This window comes from Apostichopus japonicus, chromosome 8 (genome assembly GCF_037975245.1).
Source record: "Apostichopus japonicus isolate 1M-3 chromosome 8, ASM3797524v1, whole genome shotgun sequence".
Classification (NCBI taxonomy): domain Eukaryota; kingdom Metazoa; phylum Echinodermata; class Holothuroidea; order Aspidochirotida; family Stichopodidae; genus Apostichopus; species Apostichopus japonicus.
This window is the reverse complement of record NC_092568.1, coordinates 7,274,888-7,296,202: the sequence shown is the minus strand read 5'-3', so window position 1 is coordinate 7,296,202 and position 21,315 is coordinate 7,274,888. Positions and strand designations below refer to the sequence as shown.

The window sequence follows — 21,315 nt, the reverse complement described above, 5'->3', positions numbered from 1 at the left end:
ATCTTGAGGATGACCAGGCCATCTGTCCCTGATCAGACCATTTTGCAAAGCAAGCAACTGACCATTTTTGATATGTGACCTTGAGGTTTTCTTTAGACATTATGACCAGGAGATATTAAGCGTTTATAATTAATTCAATGTTCCTCACCTTGCTGACTTTGAAAACTTTGATCTATCTTTATCTCTGGATTTCTGTCTTCTCGAACCAGGTTTGGGAGATTTCCTCGCTGCACGACCCGATGTGAGACTGTCCCCACTAGAAGGTCTGTCCTCGTCAGCTGATAAGTATGAGTAAAGTAGATATTAATAAATTATCTGTATTCGGAAGTAGTGATAGCAACACAGGTTATATCTCATCAATGTGTTTGAATATGGGACTCAGTTCTGTATCTATTTGAAAAAGCCTTCCATGAACAACTTTGAAGTAGCGATAGCACACAGGTTATATCTCATCAATGTGTTTGAATATGGGACTCAGTTCTGTATCTATTTGAAGAGGCCTTCCATGAACAACTTTGAAGTAGCGATAGCACACAGGTTATATCTCATCAATGTGTTTGAATATGGGACTCAGTTCTGTATCAATTTGAAGAGGCCTTCCATGAACAACTTTGAAGTAGCGATAGCACACAGGTTATATCTCATCAATGTGTTTGAATATGGGACTCAGTTCTGTATCTATTTGAAGAGGCCTTCCATGAACAACTTTGAAGTAGCGATAGCACACAGGTTATATCTCATCAATGTGTTTGAATATGGGACTCAGTTCTGTATCTATTTGAAGAGGCCTTCCATGAACAACTTTGAAGTAGCGATAGCACACAGGTTATATCTCATCAATGTGTTTGAATATGGGACTCAGTTCTGTATCTATTTGAAGAGGCCTTCCATGAACAACTTTGAAGTAGCGATAGCACACAGGTTATATCTCATCAATGTGTTTGAATATGGGACTCAGTTCTGTATCTATTTGAAGAGGCCTTCCATGAACAACTTTGAAGTAGCGATAGCACACAGGTTATATCTCATCAATGTGTTTGAGGATGGAAGTCAGTTCTGTATCTACTTGAAAAAGCTCTCTATGAACAAACTTTGAAGCTCAATTACACCATGTTTCCATTGTCTGAATATTTCTATTTTAGTCACAACTCACCGTGTTTGCCAAAACCCCCGTTCTTGCCGAGGAAATCCAGAAAGGCGGAGAGCAGATAGCACAGGGTCGCAACGAGACTGAGATCGGTCACAGGAAGGTGTTTATATCGGTTGTGTTGTTGTATAAACTCCAGTCCTTTATCGATGCTCTTCTCGAACAGAGCCAATAGATGCTGTTTTCCATTGTCTGGTATCTGCAATTGTCATCAGATAGTGACGAGAGAAGGAAAACTGTTCACCTCTAGCTGAGACTAATAATGCAAATGTTTTATATGTGCGCACAGATACAAGAATGATGTACATAATATATGAGAAATGTAAAGCAAACTGTAGTGAAGAATGAGTGGTTAAGACCAGAAATAAAAATTGGTTTCCACAATTAATAATAATGAGGTTCCTTCCAAACTAGACTGAAACAACTGAGTCTATTTCTAAAATGGTAAAACATCTGTCTTGAGATAAAAGGAACAAAAAAAAAACTGAAACTTTTATTGTTAATATTTAATGCATGGCAGGAAACATGAACCAACTCCTTTTAAACATAGTAAACTATTTGAAGTCTGAATGTATTCTGAAAAGAACCAAAAAAATAAGTTGATTTCATAATGACCTCTTTTGAAAGTTTCATGACCCAAGTCTTGACAAATGGTCTCCAACCAAGATCTACTGGGTCCTGTTAAAAAAAATAGAAGAAGTAAATGACATCAGTCAGTTTTACTATACGGAAGATGATATTTCATAATAATTTCATTGAAAGAAACAAATGTATCAGAAATTTTAATCACAGTTTCTCATTTCTCGCATGATAACTTTTCCAGAAATCTCCTATATATGTTATTTTTTCTTAATATGTCATCATTTTTGTCCCAATACAAAGAAAAAAAAACTTATCTATGGTCAACTTTGCACATCCCTGTTCATATGACCGAAATGTAGTTGTAGTGCTACACAAATGCATTTCAAATGACAGAAAAGATATCATCATTTTGCATCTAGGCTCCCTTACCAATACAAGTATTTCTGATAGGGTATGGGACACCCCTCCCAACGACAGACAGACAGCAACTATTTGTGCCAAAGGAACGAAAGCAAACAGATAAACAAGTTCTTTACTGATAGTCTGAAATCCCAACAAATAATAATCATTATAATCATAATAATTATTTATTAGCAATCTCAGGAGAGTACTTTTGGAAATTAATGATCAGCAATTCTAGAATATTAATATCTTGAGCAAAAACATAAAAAAAAGAACAAAAAGAAAACAAGAAGAAAAGAATTGTAAGGCATTACCAGATAGACCATGGCACATCTACTGATGGTAGCAGGGCTGGCCTGGGAGAGATTATCCACCTCAAATATTAATCTCATTCCTGTCGTCAGGGTGATCCGTTCACCGTTAGCTAAACAGAGCAGTTTGCTATCATCCAAGGTTGTGTTGAGGTTTTCCACCCAGAGGGTATCTACAGGACCGTCCAGTACCAACCAATGCCAGTCCTGCGGAGTCTCGGTATTCTGGTTTTGAGTGATGCGAGAGACGTCCGAGGTACCGGCTTCTGAGGCTGCCGTGTTTGAATAATCTGTCTGCGATCTCTGTTGAGGGGAAGGCCCCCTGGAGGAACTTCTTGGGCTTGTTACCTAGGTGATATGAATATTCATAATTTATGAAAATGTAAGGATACTAAGAAGAAATCTTTTGGTCACTTCAATTTAGAATGATGATGATGAGGTACAAAACAACTCTATGCATGAATAAAAAATACCTTTATTTGTTTAAAGTTTATAAATATTGCTTTCGTTAAAATTTCAAGTTGAACATGATGATGAACAACGTTTGCTAACTCTATTCTAGATTCCACGCAGTCGAATACTGACGCTAATAAAAACATGCTCTTGTTAGAGTTATAAATATGAGACTCGATGGCATGCAAGAATTTAACTTAACAAGTACATGAAAAAATTGTATCTTAAGGAATGACATAATTATAGGGAGAAAACATAAAAAACAAATGCTTTTGTTAATAAATGCAAAATGCAAAAATAAAATGCAGGATACAGGAGTTTACTTCACATTAAAAATGACATGGCACTTTTCTTCATCATTCATAAGATCTAAAAACTTTTTTTTCTTGTTTTAGTACTTCCTGGATCCTTAGTGTGATAACATTTGGGAAACAATATAACTTTCTATATCTTTTTGGGTCCCCAAACATTAACAGGAAATGTAACTTACTGTATGATGTCTTGGCTGAATGTTTGAACTACTTTGCCAAAATTTCTGTCATTTGAAACACAGAATGTGTTTCCTTTTGGTTGTCTGTCATAATTGTGCATGACTTCATAGAAGTATTCTTTCAAATCACTTTAAAACCCTGATTTTTGTTTTCAAGAGGAGGAATGGCAATACTGAATGAAACTTTCACACACCTCCGATCTGCCTTCATCGTACCCTCTCGGGGTACGAGTGCCGATGGAAACGTCACCTGTGACCGATTTATCACCGGCATCGTCGCCATGGAAACTGTGAGAACTCTCTCTGGAGAATCTACGAATGGCGGATGCCAACAGTCCATCCGTCCACTCTAGAGTGTTTGGATCAGTCTGGCCGTATAGTTCGCCTATCTTGACACATTTGGGATTAATGGAGAATGTGTCCACTTTACCCTTCTTGCCAAAAGATTTCTAAAAGAAGTGATTAAACAAGAAAATAGGAGAGTATTTCAGTTTTAGGTAATATTCAAGGAATAAAGTAGTAATGAAGTTTGAACAAGTGTGACCAGTATTTGACTTTCTAGCATATTTGAGGTCAATACTGATGACCTCTTGAAACAAATCTTTCCCACTGTATACCTCAATGTGTCACTTTCTTTCAATAGTTAGAGTCATTGCCAGTAAATTTGCAAGACTCATGACAAGTCATAGACTCAAGTCACAGTGTATTATCTCGACATGGGGGGAAATGTTCTTGTTAGATTCACTTTTGAACTTTGCTTTGAACTTAAGTAACTCAAGTCATGACTTGTTACATCAGTGTACACAAACAACATGTGTGCTTGTGTATGTATCACTTTCCCTGACCTATATTAATCAAAGACACGCACCTCCTTTGACCCCAGTAACCATGACGGTCAGGACTGCCTATAGAAAAACTGTCCACCTCAAAATTCACTCGAGTTTATAATTTGTTACTTGATAGCATAAACTACCCCAAGAAACTGTTATTAGGATTCATGCTTGAGTGCACCTACTTAATTGACCAGCCACCTGTATGATTGTAAACACAAGTGCTCTCATGGCCAGCACTACTTTCCTGTGTGAAGACAAATTTGGCCTGACCACTGAAATAATGCACTGTATGTTTAATCATTAATTTGTGCAGAGTAGCGTTCAATATGGCTAGCATTTAACAACTTGGGCAGATATTCAATCTCCCCTGTGTATGGCCAAAAACATGGGACTTGGGTGGTATTTGCTATAGGCAGGGAAGATTGTAATGACAGTTTATCCTACCAAGACATACTAAAACATATCAGAGAGGTTTGGACTCACAATGACAGAGTTTCTATTCTCTCCTACTTGGAGGTGAAGGGTCGGCAGCAGGGCTAGAGCCTTCTGTAGGATATTTCTGACTGTGGTTTTACCGCCACCTGATGGACCGACCAACATACATCCGTGTCTGACCAATAGTTGACTGTGAAGCTGTTTGACTTGCTCAAGTTGTTTAGGCCAATGTTGGAGGTTCATATCTCTCACAGCCATAGAGATAGCTTTCTGTGAAAAAGATGAATATTAAATACAAAATTATGGCAAGAAAGGCAAACATAATATTAAGTAGAATCTTACAAAACGTTGGCAATGATTTACTTCTAATCAGGTTTTACATTGTGTTCAGAGAGACTTATCAAGTTTGGTTTCTTCTCTTTCCACACTAATACTCAGCATTCATTATAAGGTCAGTCTGTTGAAATGTTTCTAGAACAGATGTCACTCCTAGGAAGTCACTTTAATACAAACTTACAAACTATTCAATCTACATTCTACTTTTAAAAAGTATCATTTTCCTGCTAAAACATGAATATTCATTGCTGGAAGTCTCTCCTTCTAAAACTAAATATTCATTAATTCTCCTCAGCTAACATCCAGTTGGGACAATTTCCTAATGCTAATACCTCTCTACACTGTACTCCAATATCATGCTATTAAAGCACTGGTATTGACAGTATACAAACAGTTCCTAGCCTTGATCTGATAGAAACATGATATTCATACTGCTCGTACTGACAATACGAGTGCTCTGAAGCTGGACATAACACTACAGTATGGAAAAAATTTGTCCCAACTGGGTGCAGCTAATATCACTGTACACTCTCCTCATATATCATGATGAAAAGTTCTTTACCTTTATCTGATAGAAACAGGATATGTTTACTGCTCACAATGTCACCACAAGAGCTTTGAAACATTATATGAATTTACAGTATATGAAAACTTGTCTCAACTGGGAATATGCTTTTATAACTGAATATGTATAAATGGGAGTATCTCCTTTCAAACCTGAATATTCATAAATATCAGTATCTCTTTAAAGATGTGTGTTCATTACAGGAAGCATTTTAGTTTAGACCAGAATACGCCTTAATAAACAAAGCATCACCTTCAACAACTGTGCATGCCTACCTCTAAGGTGCCAAGATTAGGAGCAGGTGGAGAAACACCTGGGAAGAGATCTGCTAGAATGCTTTCAAAGAGAGGAACATCTTCTGCTAGGAACTTTGGAATATTTGCATCCTTGAGAGCATGGATAAGAATAAAGGCCTCTTGCTCTGAGGTTAGGGTTGCTGGGGTGTCATTCCTGAAAAAAAGATGGCAGATTAAACGATAAGCAAACGATTATACTGACTACAAAACAAGTCTAATTGTCAGTTTTCTCTACATGGTATGTAAGAGGAGGAAATGATGACACCAACCAGGGTCCAAATTAAATCACATTAATCTTTCTCTAATTAACAATATGTTTGAAAAAGTGTTCTGGTAAGGGTCCATACTCTAACAGGACATGCACTTGATCAATCTCAATGCTCAAACCTCATTTCTGTGTATAAACTAAAATATCACAACAAAAAACCCTCGCAAAAATTACTACATTTTATTCACATGGAAATGATCCTGCTATTCAAAATATATATTCCAAACAATGTTACATTTATAAAGATGTAGAAGTGGTTGATTGCTTATTTCTATTGCTTCCATCGCAACTGCAGGAATTTTCGAGCTCAGCTCAATATACAGAATTCACATCAATCTCTCAATAGCTCTGTATCTTACATCAGACATCACTAGCTGTATCTTACTTCACACAGAACAGAGAACAGTCTTTTTCATTGTCTTTAATTCTTGTTTATAAAGTTGTATTTACCATTATAGTTTTTATCAAATAATATGATTTCTCAAAAGCAGACATTTTCCCTGATACTTACTGCATTTGTTGCTGCCTCTTCCTCTGTCCAGCCATGACTAGCACTGATTTGATAGCTCTCATGCCAAAGTCATAATGATCCTTTCAAATTCAAACAATATAGGAGGAGAACGAAAAAAAGTAGAACAAGTTTCAAATTTCGGAGAAAAGAATTCATGGGCAGTAAACCAAGCTCTGTGATTTGTATAGTTAGCTACAAATGTATTGCCAAGATCAGTCTGGTAGTTGCAAATTGAATGAGATTGTTGATGCTTTCTCGTTAGTTTGACGATTTTATTATTCTCATTAATTTGATGATTTTATTATGCTCATTAATTTGATTATTTGTTGTTCTCATTTATTTGATTGTTAATGAAAATACAAAATCTCCACAACAAATGAATAGGTTTTACACCGGACTCTTCAGTTACTAAACCTTGATTGGTTGAAGTAAGTAGACATTTATTAATTTGAACAGTCAAAATATGAAAATATGAAGTAGAATATACTTTTCCTCCATTGCTGTGGTTTCTTAATACTCACTTGTTGAGAGAGCTGTTTGCTGGCGAGTTGATAGAGGTTGACTATTTTATTTGAGAGTGACTTGGCTGAGGTGAAACCTTCCGAGAATAACATGATCTCAGCGATCAGAGCATAGTCGGGAACCATCATGGCCACCTGACGGAACAGTGACTTCAGGTTATCGGGGAGCTCTACCCGGCCGGCATATCTATATATATGTGGAAGAGAGAATAGAATGAAAAATGCTTTCAAATTATCAATTTAAGAATCTCCAGCTTCCTGACAAAACAGATTATAAGATGTGATCTTTGATTGCACTTTTATGTTAGAATATGTTTTATTCGTTAACATTGGTTTTATTTCCCTTTTTATTTTAATTTAATTAAAAGTAAATTTCAATCCAAAACAGTTTCATGGACGGTAGTCATTAAAGAAATGCAATGAAATACATGACAAGTATTAATTGTATTAATTAGGCTTTAATATGTCACTATATTCTTACTGAACACTGATAGGAATTTGAATGGCCATTAATAAGAAAGAATATAAGCAATGCCCACCAAGGATTCATAGTGACAAAGTTTTAATGGCCATTTATCAGGAAGAATATAATCAATCCCCAGCCAGGATTCATAGTGACAAAGTTGAATGGCCATTTGTAAGAAAGAATATAAGCAATGCCCACCCAGGGTTCATAGTGACGAAGATACCGCAAGTGTAGTTGAGGCGGATATCCCGACCCTCAAACATGAATCTAAGAGCGTTGGAATCTTTAGCCGTCTTGATGCTATGAAGCTGTTGGGCCACCACGGATAGGACTTCTACGTCGATTCGGTTGAATTCATCAAAACAGCACCAGCTACCAGACTGAGCTAACCCAGAGAAGAACTTGCCCATCATCTGTCCATGTAAAGAATGATTGATTGATTAATTAATTAATACGTTGCATTGATTTCAATTAAGACATCCTGGAGTCCAAAGAATTCTTATATTCAAAATATTTTATTTGGTAAGAAAACAAATAACACATTCAATGCAACTTACTTTATTGAGAAATAACTTTTGTGTAAAATGACATCTTTGTATGAATAGTTCCAAGAAGGATATCAAAAGGCATTTTCTTATCTATCCCTTATCAAAAGTGAGCAATGTTACAACATACAAAGAAATAAATTTTAACAAATTAAATGCAGCTTATTTGAGCTGAAAGTGATCAATATTTAAATGCTCATATTATAGTAAAATCCAATCAACGAAGTAACCCATTAGTTTGTTTTGTCAAGTTTCATTACAAATAGTGAAGCAAAGAAAAAAAAGAAAAAGAAAAAAAAATGAAATTAGCTTTCACATATATTTGATACTACTATATAAAAAAAATCAAGAAGGATATCTTAGTTTGATTGATTGCAATATTATTTTCCATAAAATACTAATATGCTTGGAAACAATTTCCAACCAAACTCAGAAAGGCTGGTTTAAGGGTGCAGTATGCTTTGACAGTTTGTATATGTAAACTCCTTGTAAACTAGAACATCAAGACAACGCTCGCCAAAAGAGAGAATAATTGCTCTAAATAAGATTTAAAAGAGACATCTAATCACAAAGGTTGATCGAAAGACAGGATCTGTATACATGACATTTACAACATACATATTTTAAACATTTAGAAAAGAAACTACTCCAGCCATGTTTGCTACGTAGCCTTAAAGGGAGACTGTTCATTGCTTTGTGTGAGTACTATTCACCTTAAAATCAAGTCCCTCTGAGCAGTTGAAGACAAGGCAGAGTTTACCGACAGCTTTGGCTAGGTCTTTAACCGTCTCTGTTTTACCGGTACCCGCCGGACCAGCCGGTGATCCTCCCAGATGAAGGTTGAGGGCGCCTGTCAAGGTCAAGTAACAGCGATCGGTCAGTGGCGTAATGACCAGTCTAGGGGAGCATCCAAGATACTCGTAACCGTAGGAGAAGGACGCATTGGCCTGGAGAACAATGCATGTATTGTGCTGCTCGTCCCATTGGTATCTTAATTGTCTGGAATGAGGAAACAAAAAAATTCATCCGATTAATAGTGAGAAGATGAATTGGACAATACAATATTTGGACAGGTGTTTATGCATTCTATAATAAACGTGCAAAAAAGTGAAACTTTATGCTATCAACTACATTGTCTCTTTGAGTGCTGATAGCTGAGGTACCCTACAATCGCATCGATTGATGAGGTCTATTTTCTTGCAGATTTTTGGCATTTTCTGCAACAAATAAGCAAGTTAAAATAAGGTCAAATAATGCAACTGACACATTTCTTAAATTTTTTCAACTTCCAAAATATTACTCAGAATGTTTTGTGCTAGTGAATGCTTGAGTACAACATGAACCACAAAGAAATGCATTATAATTATTATTATATACAAAACAAGGGAAGCTATGCATGTTTCCTTCAAATCATCATGATATGAGATCACATTTCATCTACAAGGCTATCACAGACAATCTACAATTTAAGCTAGCTACTGTAATTAACATACACATTAGCTAGATCAATCTACCTAGTAACTGGCTATATATCAATTTAACTAACTAGCGACATTACTCTATCAAATTACCTGCATAAAGTCTATATTACCTACATTAAGCCTACATTACCAGCTACATGATCTACAATAAGCCACATTTACCTACATTAAGCCACATTTACCTACATAAAGCTAGATTATGCTGCATTACATACATTAAGCCTACATAACCTACATTAAGCCTACATTACCTACATTTAGCCATATTTTACCTACGTTAAGCCTACATAACCTACATTAAGCCTACATTACCTACATTAAGCAACATTTACGTACATAAACCTACATTAAGCTGCACTATCTACATTAAGCCTGCATCACCAGCTATATTAAACCATCAGATAACCTTTATTATCTAGTGCTTACCTCGTCCATTCAAAGTCATCTATATGGCTGGTCTTGACGTCAATGAGATTATTGATTATATCCCGTGCATGAACCACGATGGTCATCAACGCCTCTAGACTCTTCCGGTGGAAATGACTCATGGGACGACCCACCAACCCTGCCAGAGTGTTGAGCCTACCAATCAGGCGATCTCTGGCATTGATCAGCTCTGTGTGAGAAGAGGAAGACTCCAGAGCAGCAGCAACTTCTCTATTGAACATGATCTGGACCTGTAATAGAGGGATGTGAAGAAATGTAAAATGACAGATAAAAATTTAATCATAATTCTTCATTTTTCTTACAAATTTCTCTTGTATGTAGAAACAACATTTGTAGGAGTAAAATTGGGATAAAAAAAAATACCATCATGACTAAAGGGGATATAGAAACAAGAAAATTGTTTAATTTTCATCCATTTTTTTCAAGCAGATTTTGGATTTACCGCAGGATCTTTTAGAAAACAGCTCAGGCAGGCATAAATAAATGACCCTACATTATCGTATCACAAGAAAACAGGTACTCACCACTGTGAGAACCACCTGTCCGGGGTGTGTCAGGACCCAATCTTCCAAGTCTCGACCCCATTTGTGGACAGCTTCCTTGAGGTTCCTGGATGACAAAAGATTCATTTAATATTATGAATAAATGTAGTTATACTGTTTTGTTTATTCCATTTATATATGTTACATGTCATCAAAATAAATTGACAAAATTCTAGATTCATTTGTAAATGCTGAAGTGACAAAATGCAGTGGATCAAGCTGCCTTAATATTCTGACAATTAATGAATTTAAAATCAAATTATAACGAAACGTACAAGGAAGAAAAAGAACATTTTTTGACAGGTTAGCTATTCAGTGAGAGCTAACCGTCATCTAAGATGGTTTGAAAAATGCATACACACAATTTCTTTGTAAAATATTATTTTAAGTATTTCTGATAGCACGGAAATCATGCTGTTTATTTCTAATAGCACAGAAATTATGCTGTTGGGCAATGCAGGAAACAGGTTTAAAGTGTATATATCAATTAAAATATCATGAAAAAAAAAATAGCAAGAACTCAAATTCAAGAGCAAACTGAATGAAGTGTAAAACAATTTTAAGGTTAATCAACAAGGTTTAATCAAACACAGGGCAATGTGCAATAAACAAAACATGTAGGAATAGCATCATGTAAATGAAAACTTCAACTGTCACCTCGTACTGCCCACCCCCCTTTCCAAACCCCTCCCAACACAATCCCCCACCAGATGAAAGAGAATAAAAAAATACAGAAACAGTAGAAGAAGAAATTGAATATACACACACAAAAATATCAGTATGATCCTTATACTGATTAAAATTCCCAAAAGTCTCAAATTAAGATGATTTATCAAATCTGTCCAAAAAGACAGATTAAAGTCCCAAAATTGTGAAAGCACAGATTATAAAGCATTCTACAATATAGAGATCTCTATTCTTTTGGTGAATTTGTGTGCTTTCAACCACTACACTGTTGAGTGATGAATAAGGAGAAAAAACAAAACAAGGGGTTCCTACTAGCAAACAGGGTTGTAAGAAGTCTTTAAAATGCGATGAAAGTTTATCTTCTCTCTGGTAATTTGAGAGTAAGTTCTGGTAGAGGTAAATCAGACAATAAAAACAGACATCTTCAGATATTTTTTCTCTCTTGTTACACATGAGGGGCTTTGTCAGCAAAATTAATTTCAAATAAGTAAAATCAAATTGCCTTAAAAGTGCAAAACAAGAGAGATATCAAGTTGCTTAGCATAAATGCAAATTAATATATTTCAATAAAAACCAAACTATAAACTAAGCATGATAAAGCATGCTTCATTCAGCATCTCAAAATGGATGAATTTGCAAAAGCAGAGTAAAAAAGTAAAAGAGCATTTTTAATTCTTTACTCTTTTTTCTTCCAAGGTCTTTTAATATCTTTGTTTTCACTGAGTGACTCTATGTGTCTGGAAGTTAAAACAAAATGAGATGTAAGGATAACAATGGGTACCATACTAGCTTAACATCTTAGAGGGGAAAAGATTAGTCAAAGAGCAAACCCAGCTTCATCAATCTGGAATAATTAACCTTTTCTGACAAATTGTAGACTGTTCTATTTTGGATAAGAAATAGATTACATTTCAACAACCAACTTTGGTTCCGGCAAAGTTTTGGTCGAGATTTTTAACAAATTTAACATGAATGACATTGAAATTTCAAGGCAAAGGGAACATCAATTAAGTACCACAATACACTTTAAAATTCATAATTTTTGCTTTCTAATGTCTGATACGTAAACCTGGACAGACAAGCTGATGAAGTGTCTTATAATGGAGTAACCTAGTGAAAAAATCACTGTTGCCATATGATAAATGACAAATATCGACAACATTAGAGCATAATCCTTAGGTCCTACGTAGCACAATTGCACCAAGATAATGTGTCCCCATGTTTATAGAAACACGAGAACTCTTTACTCGTGAAAGACATTTACTTAAATTCTATGCTTAGCATATTAATGATATTAAAAGGATGTTTTTTCCTCCTTTTCATGTTTTTACCTCTTGACAGTGTCAAACATGGCCGACTCAACACTTCCTAACCACTGCTCTGTAGGTCCTCTAGCTCGAAGGTTCCTGAAGAGAAAATAACAGAGAATGATTATTTATCATTTTAAAGGAGACATTTAACCAATTATAAGTGAAAGTAACCTCTGTGTGTAAGGTGCTGGTAATGGTCTGTTCACAAATATAAAGGTTGTTTTAGGGAGAACTGTTATTTCATAATTCAGTGTGAATAATTTTGCAGCATCTGTGCAATACAAAACACAATTTTGTCAAATATAAAGGTTGTTTTAGGGAGAACTGTTATGTCATAATTCAGTGTGAATAATTTTGCAGCATCTGTGCAATGATGCAAAACACAATTTTGTCAAATATAAAGGTTGTTTTAGGGAGAACTGTTATTTCATAATTCAGTGTGAATAATTTTGCAGCATCTGTGCAATAGAAAACACAATTTTGTCAAATATATAGGTTGTTTTAGGGAGAACTGTTATTTCATAATTCAGTGTGATTAATTTGCGCAGCATCTGTGCAATACAAAAACAATTTTGTCCGTCTTTCTTGAATTAAATTCAAAAACTCACTTTGGCATGAATTCAATGGCTTCCCCTTCTGCTGATATCATGGTCCTCACAGTCGGTGGTAACCTCGCTTCTTGAATTATCTCCAAAGTTTTGATATTTCCAAAGCATTTCACCAGATGAGGCTGCAAGTGGGGAAAAAAAGTTGGTAGTTAAGAAGAAGAACAAGCAGGGAATAATTGAGCCAACTTTCTGCAAAGGATGAGGAAAGTGAAAGGAGGGGAGATTGAGGACTTTCGAGAAATAATTTACTTTAATACCGGTGAGTATGGAAGGAGATGATGGGTTACAAACTGACAGCACAATACAAGTGTGGAGTGTTAGCTCAGTGGTTAACGCCGGTACCTTTCAATCATAAGGTCTCTAGTTCGAGTCACTCCAAGAGTAATGTATTTCGTCCAGTTACAGAGTTGTTGACAATTGACAATTCATAATCATGGACGTTAAATATGAATCTAAGAGACTGACTTCGGTCAGCTTGTGGCTTTGATAAGCCAATGATTAGAAGGAGGATCTAAAATACATACATACATGCACGCATACATACAAAAGAATTAAGATCATTTCAACCAATTTGCTATCAATATTTAAAGAGCAAATCAGACTATTTTCTGAGTACTCCAGAGAGAAGCAGCTACAAAGAGTGATCTTCACTAACATAAAGAAGTCAGACAGAGTGATCCTGATTTAATTCTTGAGGTTCAGGTGGAAAAGTTACAAGCGGACAGTGAAATACTACCAAAAGACAATCAGAAAAGTTAATTAATAGATTAAAATTAACTTGTAAAAAGTTAATTGACTTTAATCCCAAAACCTACTGGGTTTTGATATTATTTACAAGCGACAAGCTAGACAAATCTTGTCACAACCTCAACACTCTTGCTCTACCCTTGCTGAGAGTGAACTGGTAACCGTTTTACCACTGTATACCCTTAGCAACTGGTCAATGATCCTCCTTCCTAGAGTAATTTTACTGTACACAAAGTAAAAAAAAAAGCAGCTTTCATTTTTATATCATATAGAAGTCCGTCCCCTCTTTGATTCATGAGCCTACCAAATGTTTCAGGAAGTAAGCAGTTGCTTAAAGGCATTGAAGACTCGCGCACAAAGAAACTTCTCATGCCGGTAATCTGACCTGGTTTCGAATGAGGTGTAACAGAAGTGTTAGACACCACCATCGATCCCACAAAATACACACACAGCCTGCTACCGTCGGTAATTAGACACTAGTGTACAGTCAATACATACAGCGACGGTCAACACCCACAACACAGTGTACATAGCAGCGATGGACATCTCAGGTCTAGATAAAAGATAACAAGGTATCACGTTTCATTACTGTCTGCATTTTGTAGCGACACGAAAAAAAATCACTTGCAAGCAACAGAAAGTTAACTTTTTCAGATGGCCGCACGCGGTTTTGGGCGAGTCTTCAATGCCTTTAAATAAGAAGGTTACTGCTTTTGACTTACCTGAACGGCATCTGGATTCCTGCTCTGTGCTAGGATATCTAATAAATCATCGTTGCTCAAAAAGTAGAACCTCGGGAAGACGAGTCTCTTAGTTTCAAGATAATCCTTAAGATTGACAAAAAAGGAGAAGGCAAAAAATTGAAATCATCTATCTATTTGAAAATTACCACAGGAACATTTACTGTTTATTTTGAAGACAAGAAACCATAAAAGAAAATTGTGAAACTATGCCTTTTATAATAATAAATAAATATTAAATACGTCATTTATATAGCGCTAAATCACAAAAAGTATCGAAGTGCTTCACAAAAAAATATAAAACGATAAAAAGGGAATAAATACAGTGAAAACAAATAATAACCTTATAAAAATAATTCTAAAATTCCAACAAAAAAAAGTAAAAAACAATAAGAGGTTATTAAAAATACAAAGGAGGTTATATAAAAAAAAACATGCATTGCATTGCTTTTATGTGTATGTAGATAAGAATAGCACTTTTTGAAACCATTTGTAAATGCTGGTTTAGATAATCACATAAAAAGGATATGAGAAGTGCAGGTGGTGTATTTCAAATTTAAGATCACAGGGTTAATAAATTAAGAGTATAGTTAAATTGAAAGAAGTAAAAATCTGACACAAGTTTCCATAGCATTAAAACAACATAAGTAAATCAACTGTCTGGGAAATAATTAACAATTTTCAAAAGAACGCAGAATTTATTGCGTGGCCAGAATGCAATCCAAACCCATGACCTCAGTTTTACCAATTAACTGAACTATCTAGCCCTTAGTTAGTTGCAAATCTCAATTCCTTTGCTAGAGGGTGCCACGTCACCACAGTACTTTTTAATACCGTATAATAAAGGGATCAAAGCAAAGTTTCATTTCATAAAAGCCAGAGAGTGGTCGTCATTAATCGAAAAACATTTTTATGCCACACAACTACAATTTGTGATGATTAAAATAGTAAGCTAGTCACTATAAGTATTCCTTGTTGAATTTATGACCTTCTATGGAAGAAAAGCAAACCGAGTATTCCGTTCTGAAGTTTCCTTATGAACGATAAATTAGTATAATTTTATGGCTTATGTATGAAGATAACAAATCTTTTACCATGTAAAAAGAACAAATGTTACCTCTAGACATCTGTGTATCTTCTCCAGATACGAATTGTTGGCCTGTAACATCTCTAGTACCCCGGGGAGGGTAGCACTCTTCAGAGCATTGGGGTGATCCTCTGTCCGTCTCATAATATCCTTCCAAGTTTTGTCGACTTGAGCGAAAAGTTTAGCCTCGGTTGGAAGTTGCCTGTCGAAGAGAGAGGAACAATTAACTGATATTTTGGAAGTGGCTCACTCGGTGTTTGTAAAATCAAATAATTTTTTTTTAAAGGGGCTAAAAAGGATTCTGTTTTGTAACTGAAAGAAACTTTCATGGTGAGAGAACAGATATATGTCATCAAAGGCATTATGGTGACGACTGCGATTGAGAAATAATCCAGACTGTTTGGGTGTAATTACCTCTGAATATCAGGTGTCATAAAGATTTGTTCCAAGTAGAGCCAATTTCTCTGACAAGACATCCACTCCTCTAACGTTCTGGCGAACACATTTAGTTTTCTGTCCCACTCCTCGACCAGTCCCTGAAATTGGAAAAAAAAAACAGAAAGGTACATTCATTAAGATCTCATGGTAAAGAAAGTAACATGAGGCAGAGAGAGAGGAGAAAAAAGGGGACAAAATTAGAATATTTGAGAAGCTAACAAGAATGTATTTATTACTACACCAGTATTTTAACATTAGAAGTTATATAAAACGTCACTGCAGGATCACAATTACTGTGCAAGTAGTAATGCTCATAGTAAGTTCACTGAATTTTCTCAACTACCCATAAGATGCCATAAAAGTGTAAAAGTGAAACCTCAAAGATTTCATGATTTCTCCTTTGTGTGCTTATTAGCAGCTTATTTCACCAAAACAATGGGAGGAACATCCAATTAGAAGGTCAAAAAAAAAGAAAAAATTCTGAGCTTTATATTCAACATATTACTTTATTCTTTTACCAAAAAGAAGAAAAAAAAGAAAATGGTGAATTCACATCGGTGTGATTATCGGTACCTTAATTGGTGTCACATATCTTGAGCCTCTTATGGTTGCTATGGTGACCTGACTTTCTTCCAGTTGTGCGGTGATGTCGTCTGCACCAGCAATGATCATGAAATCTCTACCGCTGTGAGGCTTCAATCGGAAATCTGTGGTTTGCCATAGGTCTATCACCTGTTAGAAGTGATGCAACACACAGAATTAATTAGATTTAAATAGTTGATGATATAACTGAAACACGAACATACACTTGACTAAAGCAAGACTTGTAATCCTGACGACACTGCTATGAATCCCTTTCACACCAAACGTTTTTCTTCTCCTCCTTCACCAGTCAGTTCTCCCTTGTACATTTAACTACTTGACCCAAATTTATCTTTTATAGAACTTAGATTACTTTGAGACAAAATCTTTAATTATTTGACGTAACTTTGAACTTTAAATGAAAATAGCACCAGAATGTAAAACAAAAAGAAGCTTATTTACCTTATTGAGCATAACTTCCAGAGTTGCCTCGTTACTGGCTTGTGTAGATATGTCGTTAATGTTGTCCTTGAAGTGAAACAACTTAATAAAAATAAAATAAGAGAAAGCATTAGAGAAGGGTTTAAAAAAAAACCCAGAAACTTTGCGTGCAACACCAATACTAATGACAATTTACTTAGTTGCAATCATAATGATGATGATGATGATGATGATGATGATAATCATGAATCACCAACAAATTAACAACAATATTAAATGGCACAAAATACTGTCCCATTAATCAAAGATTGATGAGAAATTAACAGGATGGTCAGATAACACCTTATTACATTTGTATGGTAGGTATGACTGGGTGTGGGAGTCATGGTGAGGGTGACGTAATGGGTTAATTGGGGGCCCCTCCAAAATAGGGTTAGAAGAATATCCCTTTACTGTGTTCAATATATGCTAATTTAAAGAAACATAGTATTACCATGTGAAATTATGTTGACAGCTCTTTACATAAAATAAATGCATATTAATGTTGGGTATGGGAAAGGATCATGGTGGGAGGGGGGGGGGTACCAGAAACATTCTTCATGGGCATATCGATTTACTATGCAATAATGAAGACCTCAAACAGGGCCCTTCTTGGATGTTACCAAGGACCTTACTCAGACAATTATGATCAATTGTTTTCGTAGCCGATCAGTTGATTGGAAGTAACTAATTAATATCTCGCTACTGGCAGTGGTGTACATAATCTTCAGGTCTAATTTTCCAGGTTTTGATTTCATCAGTTGATTAATATGTCAGAAATGCATAATTACTATCTCTGTGACATCACAATATGAAATATCATCCCCAAGAGGTACTCAGTAAATTACTTAATACTTTAGCATCACGTTAAAATTGGTGTCCATTATGAATAATCTTTCTCTTTATAATGAGGGTGTGCACAAACTTACATTTCTTCACTAACAAATTTCAGGACTCTTAAAACAAAAAAAATGTTAACTGTTTCCCAAATACCTGTAATTCTAAGAATTTTCCTAGTGTGAAATTTTTGTCCCTGACAATGTGTCTGCCGATCAGCTTCTGTATCTCCTGCCAGTGGCGTGGACGTAGGGCTGGGTTTCGTAATGCTACCAGGACTGGCATGCCTTGCTTGAAATTTAAGACTTTCTCTTTCAACTTTGGAAGAACATCGTTAGGTGGAAGACCTGTACATAAATTGTAATTTTTCAGATGGAAGCGTTTGACATTTAGATTCTCAGAACTCACAACTTATCTAAACCAGCAAGCTATTTTTGTAATTATAAATGTATACTGCCATGCAATGATTGTTAAAGATATTGTTTAATAGCCTTTAACATCAGAGCTTCAATTCAGGTATTGTAGAACTTACAGCACCTACTGTACATATAAAATTTTGAGGGCAGTCTTCACTTTAAGTCAACCTTTTTTAAAAAGGTACACACAAAATAACATAGCTGATATGTTTTGAGGTTAAGTGAGAAGAATCCATGTATAATTTACAAGATAATAATATTAAAGTGATAGCAACCTCAACTGATTGAGAAGCTAAAAAGATGTCCTACAAAATATACTTCCAAATTTTGGCAAATGTAGTAGCTCAATGAGCATCTCATTAAACTGGACGAGGGCTGTATTATGTTTAAACATAACACAACCAGTTTGTTTCATAATCGCTGTAATGTATTGTTCTCTTTTACCTTAAGGGGAAAGGGGGGAAAGGGGTAGGATGTTCTATTTACTGTCATAGTGGTAGAGTCGTTTGTTTATGCATCACTTATAAGTCAAATGGGGAAGATTGACTTCATGGGAAGAAGAAATAGTGTACACGAGAAGATTACCTCCACATTTATTAAAAAAAAAAAAATGTTTTCTCTGCATGTAAACAACACAACATCTCACATTAACCAATACATTTTTGAGATTATTTTTTCAAATACTTTTCAAAATCTGTACCGATTAGTGCAAGCCAAAGAAGGAAAGAAGAACAAGTGTCAAGTGTATTTTAAGATAATAATTTGCAAATTTGAGTTATTTTAACCAAATCACAGAGACTAGAGAAGTTTTCCTAATCTTACAGCTACCAATGTCAAAAGTCAATTAGTTGCAAAGAGGATATGATTATGGCAAGAACTTTGAATAATGCTCAAATCATTGGTAGAGCTAACCAAAAAAAACCAAAACATAAAAATCCTGTTCTTTGATATCATAAGAAAGAAGCCAATTAATAAATTTACCTTTCTCAAGCATAAAGACCGTCTGTGTGAATTTGCTAACATTCTTCTGCATTACGTCGACATTAAGTTCGTCGAACTGAGTGATCGTCCAATCGGCTACCAGTTTACCCCACTCGTCGGACGACTCCCAGAGCAGCCTGCGCAGCTGCAAATCTCTCTCTATCTCCGAGAGATCATCTAAGACCTGCTTGGTGCTGATACCTGCATCTTCATAGTCAGTAAATGAAGATTCTCTGCAAATATGAGATGTCACAAAATCTGATTAAAAAAAAATCAATTCTCAAATACCTTTTAAGGGAGATGTGATGCCATATTACCATTGCATTTAACCCGGGAGGTACACAGGCGCGTAGTGAGGAATTTGCCAAGGGAGGGGCGAAGCTTGTAGGCAAACTATCTAAGCATAGCGCCACCATAAGTTGGCGCGAAGCGTACAAGAAAATTTTGGCCGAAAATGCCTCCAAGATCGCTGGAAATGGCACTTCCCAGGACCATGCATGGTTGGCCGAAGCTACAAGAAAATTTTGGCCGAAAATGCCTCCCAGATTGCTGGAAATGACACTTCCTAGGCCTTGTAATTTGCATCTAAGCATTTTCTATTTTGAAATTACTAGCGATATTATAAAAAAATATGCTCAAGGGGGGGGGGGGCGGTCGCCCCCCCCCCCTTGGCTACGCGCCTGAAGGTACATCATGTATGGAACCTTTCTGTCCATACTTTGTAATCCTCATTTAATCGATATACTTCTGTAGCCACGGTCTCCTGTGATTCAATCATTCTTACTCTTACTTACTCTTGATATCCTCTGATCTTCTGTCTGGAGAGGGAACTCCCGAACCTGTCCTGATAGCTGGCGTAGCTGCGAGCTTTCGTAGTCAGGACCGACAGAGCATCGTTCAGAAGTTTCAAGTTTTCCATGGCAACCATAACCATGGTATCAGGGCTGAGAAGTGCTGGATCTTGAAGCTTCGATCTTATTTCATACGCCTCTTTCTTTAAATATAGAACAAAAAACAAGTGAACTGGTTGGAACTAATGGTAAATACCTCGATCACATGGACACAACTGTACTGGAGAGTGTCCGGGTATGGAAACATGGAGATACATCCAACTTCCTATACTATATTGTGTTGTTTGGTTTTGTATTGGGCAATATATACTACAAGGTGTTGCATAGTGTGAAAAAAAGAACATAAGTTTAAATTACTTTTAACATTATTAATCTGCAAGCTCCAGCCGTGTTCTGATGACACGTGACAGATAATTCAGGTTTCAGCTAATGTGGTGATGACTTCTTGAAACATCCATCACTCAAGTGTGTCTACATGTTTCTGACTCAGTAATGACTAACATCAAGATCTAATAGAATCGGTACATAATCACTGAAAGTACAAAAATGCTGGAGAATTTGAATGAAGAAGGAAAAGCATAATAGTTCACTGACCTGCAGGCTATTGATGTGACTGTTGAGATCATCGCTGAACTTGGCAATATTTTCATCTTTCTTAGCTTCGCAGTAAATGATAACAGACTGACGATGGAACGGAGAAAGAAGTAGATCAGAAACCAAAAAAATGAAGTTATAAGTGACGGCTGCGGAAAGCAAGTATGGCATTGTGTCACTGTTGTTGTGTTTTGTTGTTGCTGTTTATAAAAGTACAGAACCATCAAATCAATCCAACCACTTGAAAATTAACTAACTTACAAAACCCCTCTGTGTCTTAGATATGGCAAGTATACAGAGCTCTTCCACAATTATTTCTTTGCAAA

At 35.8% G+C, this 21,315-nt stretch overlaps 1 protein-coding gene across 6 annotated transcripts in view; it reads right to left on the bottom strand.

Moving 5' to 3' along the window:
• LOC139970919 (dynein axonemal heavy chain 6-like) overlaps positions 1–21,315 on the bottom strand; it is a 71,853-nt gene that overhangs the window by 30,289 nt on the left and 20,249 nt on the right. For 5 of the 6 annotated variants that reach the window (XM_071976988.1, XM_071976987.1, XM_071976989.1 and 2 more), the window contains 25 exons: positions 20,990–21,076; positions 20,339–20,538; positions 19,545–19,777; positions 18,304–18,494; positions 17,293–17,373; positions 16,822–16,980; positions 16,225–16,346; positions 15,841–16,012; positions 14,706–14,810; positions 13,237–13,358; positions 12,650–12,724; positions 11,999–12,055; positions 10,614–10,698; positions 10,069–10,319; positions 8,875–9,160; positions 7,815–8,029; positions 7,151–7,337; positions 6,630–6,709; positions 5,830–6,004; positions 4,702–4,923; positions 3,580–3,834; positions 2,446–2,790; positions 1,763–1,825; positions 1,154–1,346; positions 149–278 (listed from right to left, as the gene is read on the bottom strand). In XM_071976988.1, the coding sequence (XP_071833089.1) occupies positions 149–278; positions 1,154–1,346; positions 1,763–1,825; positions 2,446–2,790; positions 3,580–3,834; positions 4,702–4,923; positions 5,830–6,004; positions 6,630–6,709; positions 7,151–7,337; positions 7,815–8,029; positions 8,875–9,160; positions 10,069–10,319; positions 10,614–10,698; positions 11,999–12,055; positions 12,650–12,724; positions 13,237–13,358; positions 14,706–14,810; positions 15,841–16,012; positions 16,225–16,346; positions 16,822–16,980; positions 17,293–17,373; positions 18,304–18,494; positions 19,545–19,777; positions 20,339–20,538; positions 20,990–21,076 (4,091 nt within the window). The remainder of the gene's footprint in view (positions 1–148; positions 279–1,153; positions 1,347–1,762; positions 1,826–2,445; positions 2,791–3,579; positions 3,835–4,701; positions 4,924–5,829; positions 6,005–6,629; positions 6,710–7,150; positions 7,338–7,814; positions 8,030–8,874; positions 9,161–10,068; positions 10,320–10,613; positions 10,699–11,998; positions 12,056–12,649; positions 12,725–13,236; positions 13,359–14,705; positions 14,811–15,840; positions 16,013–16,224; positions 16,347–16,821; positions 16,981–17,292; positions 17,374–18,303; positions 18,495–19,544; positions 19,778–20,338; positions 20,539–20,989; positions 21,077–21,315) is intronic. The other variant, XM_071976992.1, reaches the window with a different exon arrangement.